This window comes from Haemaphysalis longicornis, unplaced genomic scaffold, assembly GCF_048455015.1.
Source record: "Haemaphysalis longicornis isolate Haplotype H1 unplaced genomic scaffold, Haemaphysalis longicornis Haplotype H1 scaffold_1, whole genome shotgun sequence".
Lineage (NCBI taxonomy): Eukaryota > Metazoa > Arthropoda > Arachnida > Ixodida > Ixodidae > Haemaphysalis > Haemaphysalis longicornis.
In genome coordinates this window covers 416020472-416036530 of record NW_027526203.1, presented here as the reverse complement: position 1 = coordinate 416036530, position 16059 = coordinate 416020472, and the positions used below count along the sequence as shown (strand labels likewise).

The window sequence follows — 16059 nt, the reverse complement described above, 5'->3', positions numbered from 1 at the left end:
ACCATTCTACGCTGCTTCTTTCGCCATCTTGCTCCACGTTTTTCTTTCTGCAACAACACACATTAATTATCTCTCTCTCCATTGCTTTACCTCCTGCATAGCACCACCCCATTTCTTCCCCGCCTTTGACCAATAAGTAAGGCTGCAAAAGATGTGCATCACAGCATGCTAGTGCAGCAGCCACTGCGATGTGCTACTGTTAACAAGGGAGCACTTCCCAGTTCCCCCTGCGAGATGCGGACGCATGCGCTGACACGGTGGGCACTGTCATGGCAGTTTTCAGTGTTGCCAAGAGAAGAAATCGGCTGCAAAACTTTTATGTGATATACTCTGTTCTTTTGTCTGCGTCATTTTAGCTGGTTTTAGTTCCTCAAAACAACAGTTCCAGCCTTCAACACTGGTTTTAAGACTGTATTTCCCTTAAGGTTAGGTGATGTGTCCAATGCTCTACGCACAAAAATACACACTTGCAAGATCCGCTTTAGAAGTGCTCCAGGACCCTGCAATTTAAAAAAAGAAAAGCCGGAGACCTCACCAGAATGTGCAGGCACTGTAGCCACCAGCTTTGCACTGAGCAGGTCCCACACAAGAAGGCTTCCAGAATCGCAGCCTGTGAAGACAGTGGCACCATCCCAGCAGAGACACCTGGCAACGAGCCATCATACATTAGGCATAGTGCCAAAAAGGCCCACTAATATGTTTCAGGCGCAAGCAATAGTTTCCACTCTACCTGCACCCCCTCCCCCCTTCGAGACTTCTCCACCCCAAGTATGGCGATGCCTTCAGAGACTAACAAAACAGATGTCAGCACTATTCAACTAGTGCCTGTGGCGCTCGCACTCTAATGCAGCATAATGTATTTGAATGACCTTTTTTAAGAGCTGTTGCGGTCACTATAGGCTCCTAATGTGACACCTGCATTGGCAACAAGACTTATCTCACCATTTTTCTAATAACCAATGCGCAACTGATGGCTAAAATGCACAAAAGGATCCTTTGCAATAACCGTGGCATAACACAAGTAATTAACCATAGCCAGTCAAAAAGCAGCAGCACAGCTTAAGAGACAGCTTTAGTTCGAGACCAATAGAAAATAATCCAGAATTCATGGCCAGCCAAAGCCTACATTCAAATGCAGCCACAATTCTACTTGCTCTTTGCCGACTAATGGTCCTCTGCACTGAGCACAATAACAACTGCAAGGGTGGCGCTCATTAGTAAGTAGTATTTGTTACACTAAATTCACTCTAAGTTGACGTCAAAGGACAGCTAACCAAAAGAAGTGAGCACAACCACAACCTTTCAAGGAAACATTGCTTGCTTGCTCACCTCATGGGCCATCCAGCATTCTTGCTGAACAAGACCGTACCAGTCTGCACATCCAAAACCTTCAGCATCTTGTCTTCACTGCATGATGCCACCCTAAGACCATCTGAAAATCACAGACGTGATTAGAAAATTGCAAGAAAAAAAGCTTAACCCATAGCAGCACTCACTGTACACTGCATCGTAATAAGGTCAGTTGGTACTAACCAGGGCTGAAGGACACAGAGGAAACAGCAGCCTCGTGAACTGAAAAGAAAAAGGAAGCTCATTAACAAAAGAAGTCTTTTAATGTTACTGCTACGCAAACATTTACGTTTAAGTGCAAATGAGGGTGCCAACTTTAAAAGCCCTAATGCCAGACCAGTTTTAATGAGAATTCTAAAAAAAATTGTAAACAGAGCCTCTTGTTTAGCAATTGTATGTAGCCTACCCTTTGCCTTCTCATATAAATGTTGTGGGAAAAAGAATTCACATAACTCATAGCAAAGAGCAGATTTAGCTGCAGCTTTTTTTATACCAGTCCAAATGCTTGTGTCAGGCTGCAGTGAACTCTCATCAAGATCTAGAGAGTTGCCAAGCACTGCTGCGTTACCCACACGCAAGTGTATTATGGCTCAGCACATGCAACTGGCCAGCAATCAGCCTATCAGTGTACCACAACCCTGCAATTACGATGGAGCTAACGGGCATACATTTCACTGCCTCCACAGATTTAGCTGCAGCTTTTTTATACCAGTCCAAATGCTGTCTAGACTGGTAATCAGCCTGACACAAGGTACTGCTGCTGAGTATTCTGCAGTGAACTATCATCAAGATCTAGAGAGTTGCCAAACACTGCTGCGTTACCCACACGCAAGTGTATTATTGCTCAGTACATGCAACTGGCCAGCAATCAGCCTATCAGAGTACCATAACCCTGCAATTAGGATGGAGCTAACGGGCATACATTTCACTGCCTCCACAAGCTTTCCTGTGTGGTGGCATTGATTTTAAAACATAAATGCAATGACAGTTTTTTTTATATCCCACAGAACTGGTAATTAGCACAACATTCAGATCTCAAGTAACCTCCCACAGTTAATTAGAGCAAATAATTAAACATTTACTTTGCACCGCTTTTTTAATGAAAAGAACCATGCATTCCTGTTGAGGTAACTGCTTCCCACTTGAAAGCGCTAAACTGCCAGGGCAATGCCCTTCCTGTAGGCCAACAAGCTATGGGCGGAGCTTGTGGTCTGTACAGACAGACCTGTCCTAAAGTAATGTAGTCACTGTTTATGACCCAACGGTGTGGGTCCCAAGGGGCTTTAATGCACGAGTGGTAACCAGGCAATGCTCAGTTTAGCTGCTAGGATGCTGAAATGGAACACTTTCAAGCGATACTTGGTGGCTGGCTAGGTGCAAACTGATACATGTATGTTGCGTCAATACAGTAAAACTTGACTGATACGGGTTTTTCTTTATTTTTTATAGGAATAGAAAACAGAGAAAGAAAGACATGGGAAAGTGTATTATCTAACATGAGTGACATACAGAAGTTAGGGTGAAACCAGGCTTTTAAAAGTGACTGCTGGGAAAATGCATCCTCGATCAACAAATCATCGTGGGTACATTGCTATGTGTGCTTGGCCCATGCAAGACAGCATGACGAATGAACTTGTCCATGACGAATGTACTTGTCCTTTGCTTCGTGATGTGAAACCTCGCATATACTAGTCCCAGAACCTCACACGGAAACACTTTTTCTGGGCAACTGTTATTGAACAGTAGTTTAGAGCCCTGCCAGGTTTTGCATTGCCTGCTTTTGGTAATTGGTTTCACATCTTGCAGCTAAAAACGAATTCTTTGTTACGCCCTTACTGTGCCTGTTATAGGGCAAGAAGCACCTTTTGGTGTTTTCTTTTCTTTCTTTCTTTCTTTCTTTTTTTTTTTTTTTTTTTTGTGCCTACCAATTCCTACTTCAGGATTGGTGCTTAAACCAGTTGTTTGATGCCTGTGAATTGCTTTTTCATGCTCATTCAATTTTGTTGCGAGTTTACGATGCAGTTCAGCAAGGTTAGTGGATATATTATATATATCTACACACCCTATTTTGCATTGTGAAAGTAGCTCTGCTTACAGTGGCTTCCTCGTGCCAAAATTATGCACTTCAACTGCATTCCACTAAGAGAAATACACTTCTTTGTTAACCATGTGGCAAACACATAAGAATACACCCATTTTGTTATGGTAACTGAATGCAAATGCTGCTGCGTAGAGAAAACACAAAAAATGCAATCGAAAGGCTAATGACTGATGAAAGGAATGAAAGGAAAGGCTAATGAAAGGAATGACTGCTAATGCTAACTTTCCTAGATCTTGAATTAAGTTAAATTCCTGTTGCAACACTGATATGGGGGATAGGCAGATAAAAATAAATCAAGGCAACTTTCTGAGGATTATTAAATGTATTTGATAACTTCAGAAAAAAAGCCGCTAAAACAATATCCAGCAGATAGATGAAATAGTGTATCAACAACACTCCTCCACTCCTACATGCACTAAATCACTGGTCGCCAGTGTAGCAAAGTGACAAGGGGAGGAACGCAGGCTGCGGCCAAATTGGGGCGACTTACTGCCGAACTGTCCAGTGCAAACGGGTCCGTGCAGTTTCCACAGGCTGACGCAACCTTCCACGGTGCCCGAAACCAAGTGCTCCCCTTGCGCATCCAGCGAAACACAGGCCACCCCCGCATCGTGCTCCAGCTCGAGAACCAAGTGGGAGCCGCTTTTCTTGTCATGCGCTTTCAGCTCCCAAATCTGCAGGGGACAAGGAAAGCCACCGCTCAGGGTGGGCAGGTGTCCATGGCCCGCAGGCAAAGCACACCTTACATTTGCGCTGGCAATGTGGCGACTTATGCACTCAAGTGCCAAGAAGAAAGACTTTCTTTTAGTAGGCACTACTTTCCACAGCACCACCACTGAACAGACAACATTTAATGTTAATGGGAGGATCACAGGTGAAAGGCCAAAAGAAAAGATAAGTATTAATTCTTCAATCATAGGAACAATTGACCACAACAAGTTAAGTAAGACGTGACTGTGAAATGCCTGTAGCTAATACTAGTAAGAATGCTTTATGAGCAATGCACAATGTAACCTAAACACAACAAAAACTTGTAAAAGTGTGCAAATATTCGATACACTCGAATATCAAAGCGAACAACACAAAATTCGATTTAGTTTCAAATCAAACGGTAGGACTACTTGAAAATTTTGACTAAATTTTCGAAGTTCAAAAACATGCACCAGCTCTTCCATGCTCGCGGCAGCGGGCTTTCCTGCACTGTTCCAGTGACGTGCGGCCAAAACGGCAGAAGGAAGGCACTTTTTGGGAAGCACCTCTTGTCCCCTTGGCATTGGGCCAACTCCACCTTGTGCTTCTCTCAGAGCAAAAAGAAATTCTAATGTCCCACAATGTAACCAAGGTGCGTAATAGGTATATAAAAAAAGATTGACTGCAGTAAACTGGGGCCTCAGGGACTATGTCAGTATGCAGTTGGGCTTTCCTATCTAGAGGGTGTTGACAAGGGCAGCGCGAGCACAACCACATTACCAGGATACGAAGAGAAGTCTCTCTTTCTCTACACTTCTCATTTTGCATGAAGTTGCTGAAGTTGGACCTCTTTTGTCACAACGTTCCCGGGTTTTTTTTTTTTTTACCCCACTGTGGGACATTAGAAAAATGATGAGCCTATAGTGTTGCGCTCCTGGATACCGAAATAATGCTTTCTTGACAAGAAAGCGTTGACACTGCAACACTCTAGAAGCTGCCCACCGACCCTACATGTGGTTATCACCCACTTGGGTTTGTCATCACGCACTCATATTACCTAATTTGTTCTCAACTCTTTTTGTACCTGGAACCCATATTTAAGACTCGTGAGAGCGCATATGCGGGGAAATCCGCAGCACAAGCGCGTTTTAAAAATAAAAGTTCATGGGTTGTTAGTACTGCGGAGGGGACCCACAAGCAACTGCAAGGCAGGGATGATACCACCATTCTATCGAGGCATGCAGGCAGGGGCGTAGCCAGAAATTTTGCTCGGGGAGGGCTGGGATTGCACCTCAACCTCCTCCATATGATTTTTCAAGGGATTAAAATATGTGCAATAAGTACACAACTATTAACTGATAATATACATACTTATTAACATAAATTTATAACTATTAACTGAAAATACGTAACTATAATGTAAAGAACAAGAAAAATAAAACTTTTCATAAAAAGAAGTGCTCGCATGTTTTGAGCAAATTGTGGCCTATCACTGCTTGACATTTTCTGTTTTGTCTACAAAAGAATCAGCACTTTAAGAAATATGAAATGTAGACAAATATAAACGCACATCCAAAGGGGCAATGCAGACAAAATAAAAGTTTGCTTTATTCGAAAGCTCTGGCATTTTATAGTGCCTACAGCGCTTGCCCGGCAGCAAGCGATCCTTTATTCACTGAGAAATTAATCAATTTAAGTTAAAATTCTGATTATCCTGCCAAATTGTGTGTTTCGTGATGCCTGTGATGACGTCACAAGATCAGGTCTTCAAGCAAATGTCCAGTGCGCTTCAATTTGCAGCGGACTGCGGAGACTTATTTACCACGAGTGCTCGTAGATGGTGCCATCATACTGTTCCGCACCGCCCTTTGCCTTTGCTTTGTGTTTTTGACCATATTTAGACCTGGCTTATTTTCGTTATGGTAGGTAGTAATCATTTTGTGAAACATGGGGTGTATTCGACACATAGGGAATACGCCAATTAACCCTCGGCCCTCAGTCCCCAGCGGCTGCGAAGCAACTGACCACGGCGGCGGTCAGACCTGTGACGTAGCAGAGGGTGCTAAGAATCCCTGGACCCGGACAGGCCGCCAATGGAATCTGAACCTGGCAACGTTTAACGCGCGAACCTTATCTAGCGAAGCAAGTCTCGAGGTGTTGTTTGAGGAATTAGAGGGCATTAAATGGGATGTAATAGGGCTTAGCGAGGTTAGGAGGACGGGTGAAGCCTTTACGGTGCTGAAAAATGGACACGTCCTATGTTACCGTGGTCTAGAGGACAGAAGAGAACTGGGAGTGGGATTTCTAATCAATAAAAACATAGCTGGCAACATAGACGAATACTATAGCATTAACGAAAGGGCCGCAGGTCTTGTAATTAGGCTCAATAAGAGGTACAAGCTCAAGGTGGTGCAGGGCTACGCGCCCACATCCAGCCACGACGACCAAGTAGTGGAACGCTTCTATGAAGATGTGGAATCGGCAATGGCTAAAGTAAAAACACAGTATACCGTAGTTATGGGGGACTTCAATGCTAAAGTAGGCAAGAATCAGGCTGGAGACAAGGCAGTTGGGAACTATGGTCTGGGCTGTAGAAATAGCAGGGGGGACCTACTAGTTGAGTTTGCAGAACGGAATAACCTACGGATAATGAATACCTTCTTCTGTAAACGGGAAAGTCGGAAGTGGACCTGGAGGAGCCCGAATGGGGAGCACAAAAATGAAATAGACTTCATATTATGCGATTACCCTGGCGTTGTGCAGGATGTGGAAGTGCTCGGAAGGGTAAGGTGTAGTGACCACCGTATGGTAAGATCTCGAGTTAGGCTAGATTTGAGGAGGGACCGCAACAAGCTAGTACGAAAGAAGCCAATAAATGAGCTAACAGTAAGACATAAAGTAGAAGAATTCAGGATCGCGCTGCAGAACCGATATTCCGCCCTTAACATGGAAGCCGAGCTCACGACACAGGAAGCCAGCGACAACCTTACACGCATTATCACGGAATGTGCAGTAGAAGTCGGGGGCACTATGGCTAGACAGGATACTGGTAAACTTTCACAGGAGACGAAAGATCTAATCAGGAAACGGCAAACCATGAGAATCTCTACCGCAGCTGACAGAATAGAACTAGCCGAGCTCTCGAAGTTAATCAATAAGCGGAAGACAGCTGTCATACGGAAGTATAATATGGAGAGGATCGAATACGTTGTAAAAAACGGAGGTAGCCTGAAAGCAGCGAAGAGACGTCTTGGCGTGGGGAAAAATCAGCTGTATGCACTTAAGGATAAGCAAGGCAATGTCATCACAAATAGGGATAAAATAGTCACAGTGGCCGAGGAGTTCTATAGAGATCTGTACAGTAGCCGGGACATACAGGATAATGCCGAACGAGACAGTAGTTCAGAGGAGATAGACATCCCACCAGTAACGACCGAAGAAGTAAGGAAGGCTTTGAAAGAAATGAAAGGGGGCAAAGCACCTGGTGAGGATCAGATAACAGCAGACCTCTTGAAGGATGGCGGAGAAATTGTACTTGAAAAACTGGCAAACCTGTATACGCAATGCCTAATGACCGCAATGGTACCGGAATCTTGGAAGAACGCGAACATCATCCTAATCCATAAGAAAGGCGACATGATGGACTTGAAAAATTACAGGCCGATCAGCTTACTGTCAGTCGTCTACAAGGTATTTACCAAGGTAATCGCTAACCGAATCTCTGCAACCTTAGATTTCAGTCAACCTAAAGAACAAGCAGGGTTCCGTAAAGGTTACTCAACAATGGACCATATTCACACGATCAATCAGGTGATAGAGAAGTGCGCCGAGTGTAATGAACCCCTATATTTAGCCTTCACAGATTATGAGAAAGCATTTGACTCGGTCGAAACCCTAGCAGTCATTCAGGCACTACGGAACCAGGGGGTAGATGAGCAATACGTAAGAATACTAGAGGATATCTACAATGGGTCTACAGCTACCATCATCCTCCATAGGGAGAGCAGTAAAATACCTATAAGGAAGGGTGTCAGACAAGGAGACGCAATCTCTCCAATGTTATTCACAGCATGCTTACAAGAAGTATTCAGAACGCTGGATTGGGAACAGGTGGGAGTAAGGGTTAATGGAGAATACCTCAGTAACCTCAGATTTGCTGACGACGTTGCGTTGCTAAGTAACTCGGGGGACGAATTGCAAAGCATGCTTTCTGCACTGGGCGAACAGAGTAGAACCGCGGGCCTGAAAATTAATATGCAGAAAACTAAAGTAATGATCAATAACCTCGGGACAGCACAGCAGTTTGAGATAGGTGGCGAGGCAGTGGAAGTGGTAAGCGAATATATCTACTTAGGCCAAGTTGTGACCCCAGATCCCAACCATGAGGCAGAGATAATTAGAAGAATCAGAATGGGGTGGGGTGCATATGGCAGACATTCCCAGATAATGAATAGCAGCCTACCATTGTCGCTGAAGAAGAAAGTGTATGACAGCTGCATATTACCGGTACTCACCTACGGGGCAGAAACTTGGAGGCTGACTAAGAGGGTTCAACTTAAATTGAGAACGACTCAGCGGGCAATGGAGCGGAAAATGCTAGGTGTAACATTAAGGGACAAGAAGAGAGCGGAGTGGGTCAGGGAGCAAACTGATGTTAAAGACATATTGGTAGAAATTAAGAAGAAGAAATGGACGTGGGCAGGGCATGTAATGCGAAGGCAAGATAACCGCTGGTCATTAAGAGTGGATCCCTAGAGAAGGCAAGCGCTGCAGGGGGCGGCAGAAAATTAAATGGGCAGATGAGATCAAGAAGTTTGCGGGGATAAATTGGTCACGGTTGGCACAGGACCGAGGTAATTGGAGAAGACTGGGAGAGGCCTTTGCCCTGCAGTGGGCGTAGATAGGCTGGTGATGATGATGATGATGATGAAGACAATGCCACTAGCACCAATCGGCCAGTGGCGTGTGAGACAACTCCAAAGTGCTGCACTGCTATAACAAGCATAGTGTGCGCAGTACCAACTTTCGTAACTTCTATTGTTTACCCCACCATTGTTACTGCTATAAAATGAATATGCATTACGCTTTTGCAAAAATAGCTTTCTTCATGCATAAGCATGCTTTACAAGCCCTGCCTTGCATTTGCTTATGCCGGCCTGAGCAAATTGCACGGCTGTGCATATGACATCACAGGTTCCAGTGCGGGAAATGAGCTAGTGAGTCGCATGGCCATTCCATTTCTTCCTAATTATATAGTTCATTTGAGCGAAGTTTACGTTAAAAGTGGTGTCAGTATGATTCTAACGAGGCAATCTTTCGAATGAACCAAACTTGTGTTTTGTCTGCATGGCCCCTTTAACAAATATGAAAGCAGAAAACATTGAAGTAAGCAACTAATTAAATAAAAACTAACAAAGCATGCAGTGGACATTATAAACATGAAAAGCATGAAAGAAACAACTTGTGGGTGGACGTTTTATTTTATTGTCACTTTGCACTCAAATTTTTTTTTTTTTTTTCATTTTTGCACACATGCGATGGTTAGGGACAAATCTTGATGCCTGTCTTTTATGGCAATATATTGCGCAGGAGCAGCTAGCTTGTCAACAGTAGCATACTACGGATAATTGCACCAAAATTAGTGACACAAAAATACGTTAAAATTCCCAGTTGTGGTGAAAAAAGAGAAAGTTATATTTTGATCAGGGCAACATATGTGTCACTGGCAACAAAGTCTACATTTATAAAGAAAGCTGTGAATTCGCTGCTGCAGTGCCGCTCGTGCACCAAAACGACCTATTTTTATAGATGCGGCAACAGATCGTTTTGCCGCATGAACGGCGCTTCAGCAGCAAATTCGCGGGTAAATTTGGAACATCTAGGGGGGGGTCTGAAGTTGTTCTGAAGTCTGAAGTCGTTAGCGCACTGCTTTACGGCAGCGGCCCTGGTTGCATGGAGCTGCAACCGCGAATCTTCCCCACTTTATTTTGAGCAGCGACTCTCCATCATGTCGTGGAGAGCACGCTCACAGAACACCCCCATAGATGAAGGCCTTGCATAGGAGGAGTTGGGCATCCCCGGAGGGAAATTTGCCACCAAGGGAGTGTAGGTGCGCTTTCTAGGCAGGATTCCTGGGGTTTTAGACAAAATTCTAGGTTGATTTCCGGTGCAGGTGGGTTGCCTTGTTCGCCGTGCATGACAGCGTGACAAAATTTCGATGGGGGAGGGGGGCTGAAGTCCCATAAGCCCCCCCCCCCCCTTCCTATGCCCCTGCATGTTTAAAAATCAGGGTAATTTTTTATGACTTGCGTGCCCTATACACGAGTTTCCTTCTAGAACTGACATGAGACTACAAGAAACTGCTGTTTATGTTTTTTTATTGAGAAATGAGTTAATCTCAGATCGTCAGAATATATACCCTCATTACACTATTACTGAAACACTAGTTGTTAGGTCACCACAGGGGATGAAATATGACCCCATATAAAATATAGTTCCATAAATAAAGCTAAAAACTGCAAGATAGCTTCTGCATGTTTGTTTTATGCCACAGAAAAATTTTGTGGACCCTTTTTAACAAGTATTTTATTTTTTTACAGGTGTAGCTACTGAAGCATGCTTGAGAAATTGTAAATTTCAGCTTTCTTACTGGAAATCACTTAATATTTGCTTCGATTAAAAATATTTGCTTTGATTCGCAACTACAATCCCAAATATATCGAACCCGGATATATGGAATTATTGCATATATTGATTGATTGATTGTAGGGTTTAACGCGCCGACGCAATGCAGGCAATGAGGCGCACCATAGTGGAGAGCTCCGGATTAATTTTGACCCCCTGGGGATCTTTAACGTGCGCCGAAATCTCGTACACACAGGCGTTTTTGCATTTTGCCTCCATCAGAAAGGCGGCCGCGGCGGCTGGGAATTGAACCCGTGTCCTGAAAATCAGCTTTAAAGTTCTGCAGTATTTATTTTACTAAACATTTTTTTCGTGCTTGCAAACACCTTCATTTAAGCCTTGAGTCATAGTCATCAAGTGAAAGTGACTAACAACAACAGCCACGAATTAAAATTAATATGACTGAATTCAGCTTTCAAACAATCAGTTTAGAAAGTCAGTGCCAAAGTGGTGACCAGCATGTGAACTGAACCTTTGCTGTAGAGTCCCAGGAAGCAGTAGCCAGCACTCCGTTTTTCCAAGAGAGGTCACACACTGCAAGGGACAGCAGCAGAAACACTTCAGCATTGCTGTGGTAGCAAAGACAAGCAACACAATAATGTTGTGCACTTACTTACTTTTTAAATGCCGCGTTAAAGTGCTGGCCAGAGACACAGAACACACAACATCAGTGAAACAACACATAATTAACCAGCCGGGTGAAACTGGTGTCTCATTATTTAACATAGTAAATGTAAATTGCCAGAAGGCTCAAACAACTGGAGACATGCCATAATCAACTTTGGGATATGCTAGAGTCAGATGTTATGCAAGTGTTTCTGCAAGCTACAGCAATGTCAAAACATAAAGCAAAATCACTGCTACAAGTAAGCAACAAACAAAATAGTTGCATAATATTAAATAAAAATTGACTGGCTCAAAATATCTGACAAGTAACATTTACATCAGAACAAAATCCCTTTTAGACAGAGCAGCTACTGGGGTGGACTGCTTGGTTGGCGTTCTTTTATTTTTTTAAAGTAACACATGCTACTATTAAGCACAAAAAAAAAGGTCAAAGACACAGGAACAACATGTCCTGTACCCTTGACCGGCCTTTTGTTTCAACATGGTGCTTGTTACCTAAATAAAGCACTGCTAAGTAGGCATAGGCAAATAGACGATTTGAAGTTCAAATATTTGTGATCTCAACACTTTTTTGACCACGCATGCCTATTCAAATCGATAGTAGTTTATCGACACTCAAGTTCAAACTCAAATTTCACTTTTTCTCATTGAAATTTGGTGCTTCCCAAGTGCCCTCTGCAAGCTGACTCCATCTACTGAGTAGTAGAGACACTATATATATACATCCCTGCTTTTGTTTTTTCATGCGGCACCATTTTTTTTTTTTTTAAGTGCCACCGGAGTTATGTGATGGGTGCTCTGAAGATACGGCGGTGCTGTCGACATCGCACGTGACCGCGCCGCAGAAATGCCGCATTTCTAGCCTACACGTGAATTTTTGGATAATATTAGCAGCGCTGATTCCGAGGACAACTTTTATTCATTGGATGTCAGTATGAAAAGCTAAAGTGCGTAAAACTAGCCAGGAAACTGATACCCTGTTCTCCACAAGCCCCAGAAAAGTATCAAAACTGTAATTATGCTACGAACAAAAAAAGAGTGGAGCAGAAAACCGATGTTTTTTTTGCGATGTATGTGCAACTGCTTTCCCCGGTGGCACGAAACCCACTAGGGTTAACTTACCCGTCTCAACTGTGCCTCACTTGAGAATTGTTGGACTTGTTGTCCCTAAAAATGGCTCTGGGCTCCACACAATCGCTCCCCTCCAGAAGACTGTCAACCAGCTGACACACCTAATTCAGCACGTCGCACATCGTCGATATGGCCTCAAAGAACCTGACACGCTCAAAATAATACAAGCAATACTCATAAGTAGAATCACCTATGGAACACCGTACTTGGCCCTTAAAACGAACGAAAAAGCCAGATTAAATATAATTATTCGCCAAGCCTACAAGACTGCACTAGGGCTACCCTCGAAGACATCGACATCTAAATTATTACAATTAGGCGTACATAACAGTTGGGAGGAATTACAAGAAGCGCACCACACTTCTCAGATAGAGTGCCTGAAGAAAACAACGACGGGGCGTGCAACTCTTCACCGATTAGGTTATACCACTCCACTGGTTAAAGATCAGAAAACAAGCATACCTTTGAAGATTCGACAGCACATACGAGTGGCCCCAATACCAAGAAATATGCATCCAGAGTACAACAAGGCCAGAAGAATTGCCCGAGCACGAGCCATGCCCGCCAGATATGCAAATGACCTAAATACCCGTTATGTGGATGCATCCTCTCATCCGCACCATCCCGCCCACGTAACTTGTGTAGTGAATGGACGGGGCCAAGAGATCACATCCTGCACCGTCAATACCACAGCGATCGATACTGCCGAAGAAGCCGCGATAGCCCACGCCATGATCACTGCCCAATACCCAATCACCATAGTTACCGACTCTCAGGCAGCATGCAGAAATTACTTACAAGGTTGAATTTCTAAAACGGCACTTCGTCTTCTTTTAACAAGACAGAGCATTCCCGAAGTTTATATAGTTTGGGTGCCAGGACACGAATCCCTTGAGGGGAATGAGGCGGCTCACGCCGCTGCTTGTGATTACATACGCCAGGCCGTTTCTCTCACGGGGCAGTCACCAGCTCTTCCACCTGATCCGCAACCTCTCTTGCACTACACAGATATCTTGGCGGACTACCGACACAAACGGCAAATTTTCCCCATTCCACACCACCAACTCACAAGGGATGAAGCAACAACGTTCAGACGACTTCAAACTAACACGTATCAACACCGTACCCTTCTTCATGCCATTTCGACAGACTATCCAGCCACCTGCCACTACAGCCTAGCGCCCGGTACCCTATACCATCAGGTGTGGGAGTGCCAAAAGACACCGAAGCTGCACCCAATCCCCAACCCCTCTATACAACAGTGGACAGCGCGGTTGACCAGCAAGGACCCTACGTTCCAGCTTGACCTGGTGCAAAGGGCCCGCGCAGCCAGCCGCAGCCAGGGGATCCCGGACTAGGGATCCCTTCAACCAGCGGGTGCCCTAACAACTGCACCTGTTGTTTTTAATCAAGATTTGCTTCATTCATTCCACGAAAACTTAAAACAGTAAAGGAAAGCTGCGCATGTAATTTCTGAATAAATATTCAACTGGTAATAGTTTCGCAAAATGCTGTTCCTACTTGAGTTTCTTTCTAATACCTAGTCGGGTGACAAATTGCTCTTTTTTTTTTTTTTGTAATTTGTGATGTGCGCTATTCGAACTATTCGATTCGAAATCATTCCACCAAATCACTATTCGCTTCGAATTTGCTTTGAATTTTAAATTCACTACTCGCCCATCCCTAGTGATTTTGCTTCGTGATGGAATGCAAGAAGGTGCTCACTTTGCTCCTTTCCTTTCAGCTGCCGTACGGTGGTGGCTCAGGAACAGCTGAGCACAAGGTTGGTGGTACAATTCTAAGCTCCGGCAGTTGTTAACCGGATGGAGGCAGAAAACAATAACGCCCATATGCACAAGACGCCCTGGTGTGCAAGTCAGAAAAACTGCACGTTACGCCTTTCTAAACAGTCTTCACAGGAGGCTATAAACTTCGTCAAGCAGCTTTTCTGAAGAGTGGCAAATTATCATTGTGGTACCACAAACTGGAAAGAAGATCTATAAAAAATTTACTAAATCAAGCTTGCACATCAGTTGCACCTCACTGTAAATTTGAAATAAATGTATCAAAGGAAGCAAACTTGCCTGCATCTTCGTGAGCCATGGTGGACTTTGTGACGCATCCATACTCCATGTTGTACACATACCTGTAAGTAAAGAGTTGCCTTACAATAGTAAAAGTCAGGTGTGCACACTTTACAGTCAAAAAAGCCTTAACTCTGGCGTAAGCACTGCGATTAGCCACACACACACACAAATAAGAGAGTAAAAAAAATCACTTTGAGGTGCATTTGATGACTGACAGTTTGGGCTGTGTGCCACAAGAACCAAGTACAGTCGAACCTCTTTAATTCGAACTCGAAGGGGCCAGAAAATTTGTTCGAATTAAAAGAAGTTCAAATTACTTTGCTGGGATCGCGGCGCCAGTTCGAATAAACCAGAAGTTCGAACTAAGTGAGTACGAATTAACGACGTTAGGCTGTATTAGCACTTTAAGTAACTCTTTTTATGCTGCAGGCACCATATTCGTGACTAAAAAAAAAAAAAAAAGGAAGGAAGAAAGAGAAAAAAAGAAGAGAAAAAGAATACGAGCAAGTGTGAAATGAATTTTATCAAGATGTGTTGGCTCTCTAGTTAAAATTTCAATTTATGGTGTGTGATCACACACAGGACAACACCCAATGCCAGTGTTCCAAGGAGCGTGCAAATTCATGACCCAGAGGTTTCCCTCCTTCACCATTCCCATCTCTATCGCTTCTCCCGCATAAATGTGCTCTCAGAAACTATTCACCTGGTCTTATACGTCACGAAGGGCAATAGCAACCTGCTTGCCAGATTCAACACACTTTTTGGCACACTTATTGCAAAATCAAAAAACCAGTTTAGCAGGGATTTCTAACTGCTTATCCTAGGACACACAGGACATGCATCCTAGGCATGCAGACTGACTGCCTACTTTAAAAAGGAGCCAGAAGCCTGGCCTCATTGCAATGCCTGGAAAATCTGTCGGAGGTGCTTGAAGTCAGGAATGGGTGCAAAATATGAGTGCCCAATAATAACAACTCAATGTTAGAAATGGCAAGACCACAGCGCTCAAGTGTGTGCTGTGTGGCCATACACCCTGGCCTAGAGACCCATGGAGCAGCAAATGACAGATCACGCAGCCATGCCTCCCACATCAGCAGAGTCGGCCATCACCTCAGCAGAACACACTAACAAGAAACACTAGCACATCTTTACACAAACCTGGTGACACCTGTTCAGACTCAAAATACAAATGGTCAAAGTAACTGCCTCATTTAGTAATGGTCACCATGAGAAACACTGGACTGAGAACACATTTATTACATCCCCTGTGGAGAACACATATGATGGCCTTATTTGATGCAATGACTAACTGGATGGAATTAGTTTTCGCTTACTTAGAAATCATTTCAACATCTCTTGTATGAACCACAAAGACACCACAGGACTGGA

At 43.9% G+C, this 16059-nt stretch overlaps 1 protein-coding gene across 1 annotated transcript in view; it reads right to left on the bottom strand.

Moving 5' to 3' along the window:
• LOC144155590 (protein FAN-like) overlaps positions 1-16059 on the bottom strand; it is a 66793-nt gene that overhangs the window by 1039 nt on the left and 49695 nt on the right. The window contains exons 26-31 of the mRNA XM_077687127.1: positions 14668-14729; positions 11298-11359; positions 3942-4125; positions 1534-1572; positions 1330-1432; positions 536-645 (exon numbers count right to left, since the gene is read on the bottom strand). Of these exons, the coding sequence (XP_077543253.1) occupies positions 536-645; positions 1330-1432; positions 1534-1572; positions 3942-4125; positions 11298-11359; positions 14668-14729 (560 nt within the window). The remainder of the gene's footprint in view (positions 1-535; positions 646-1329; positions 1433-1533; positions 1573-3941; positions 4126-11297; positions 11360-14667; positions 14730-16059) is intronic.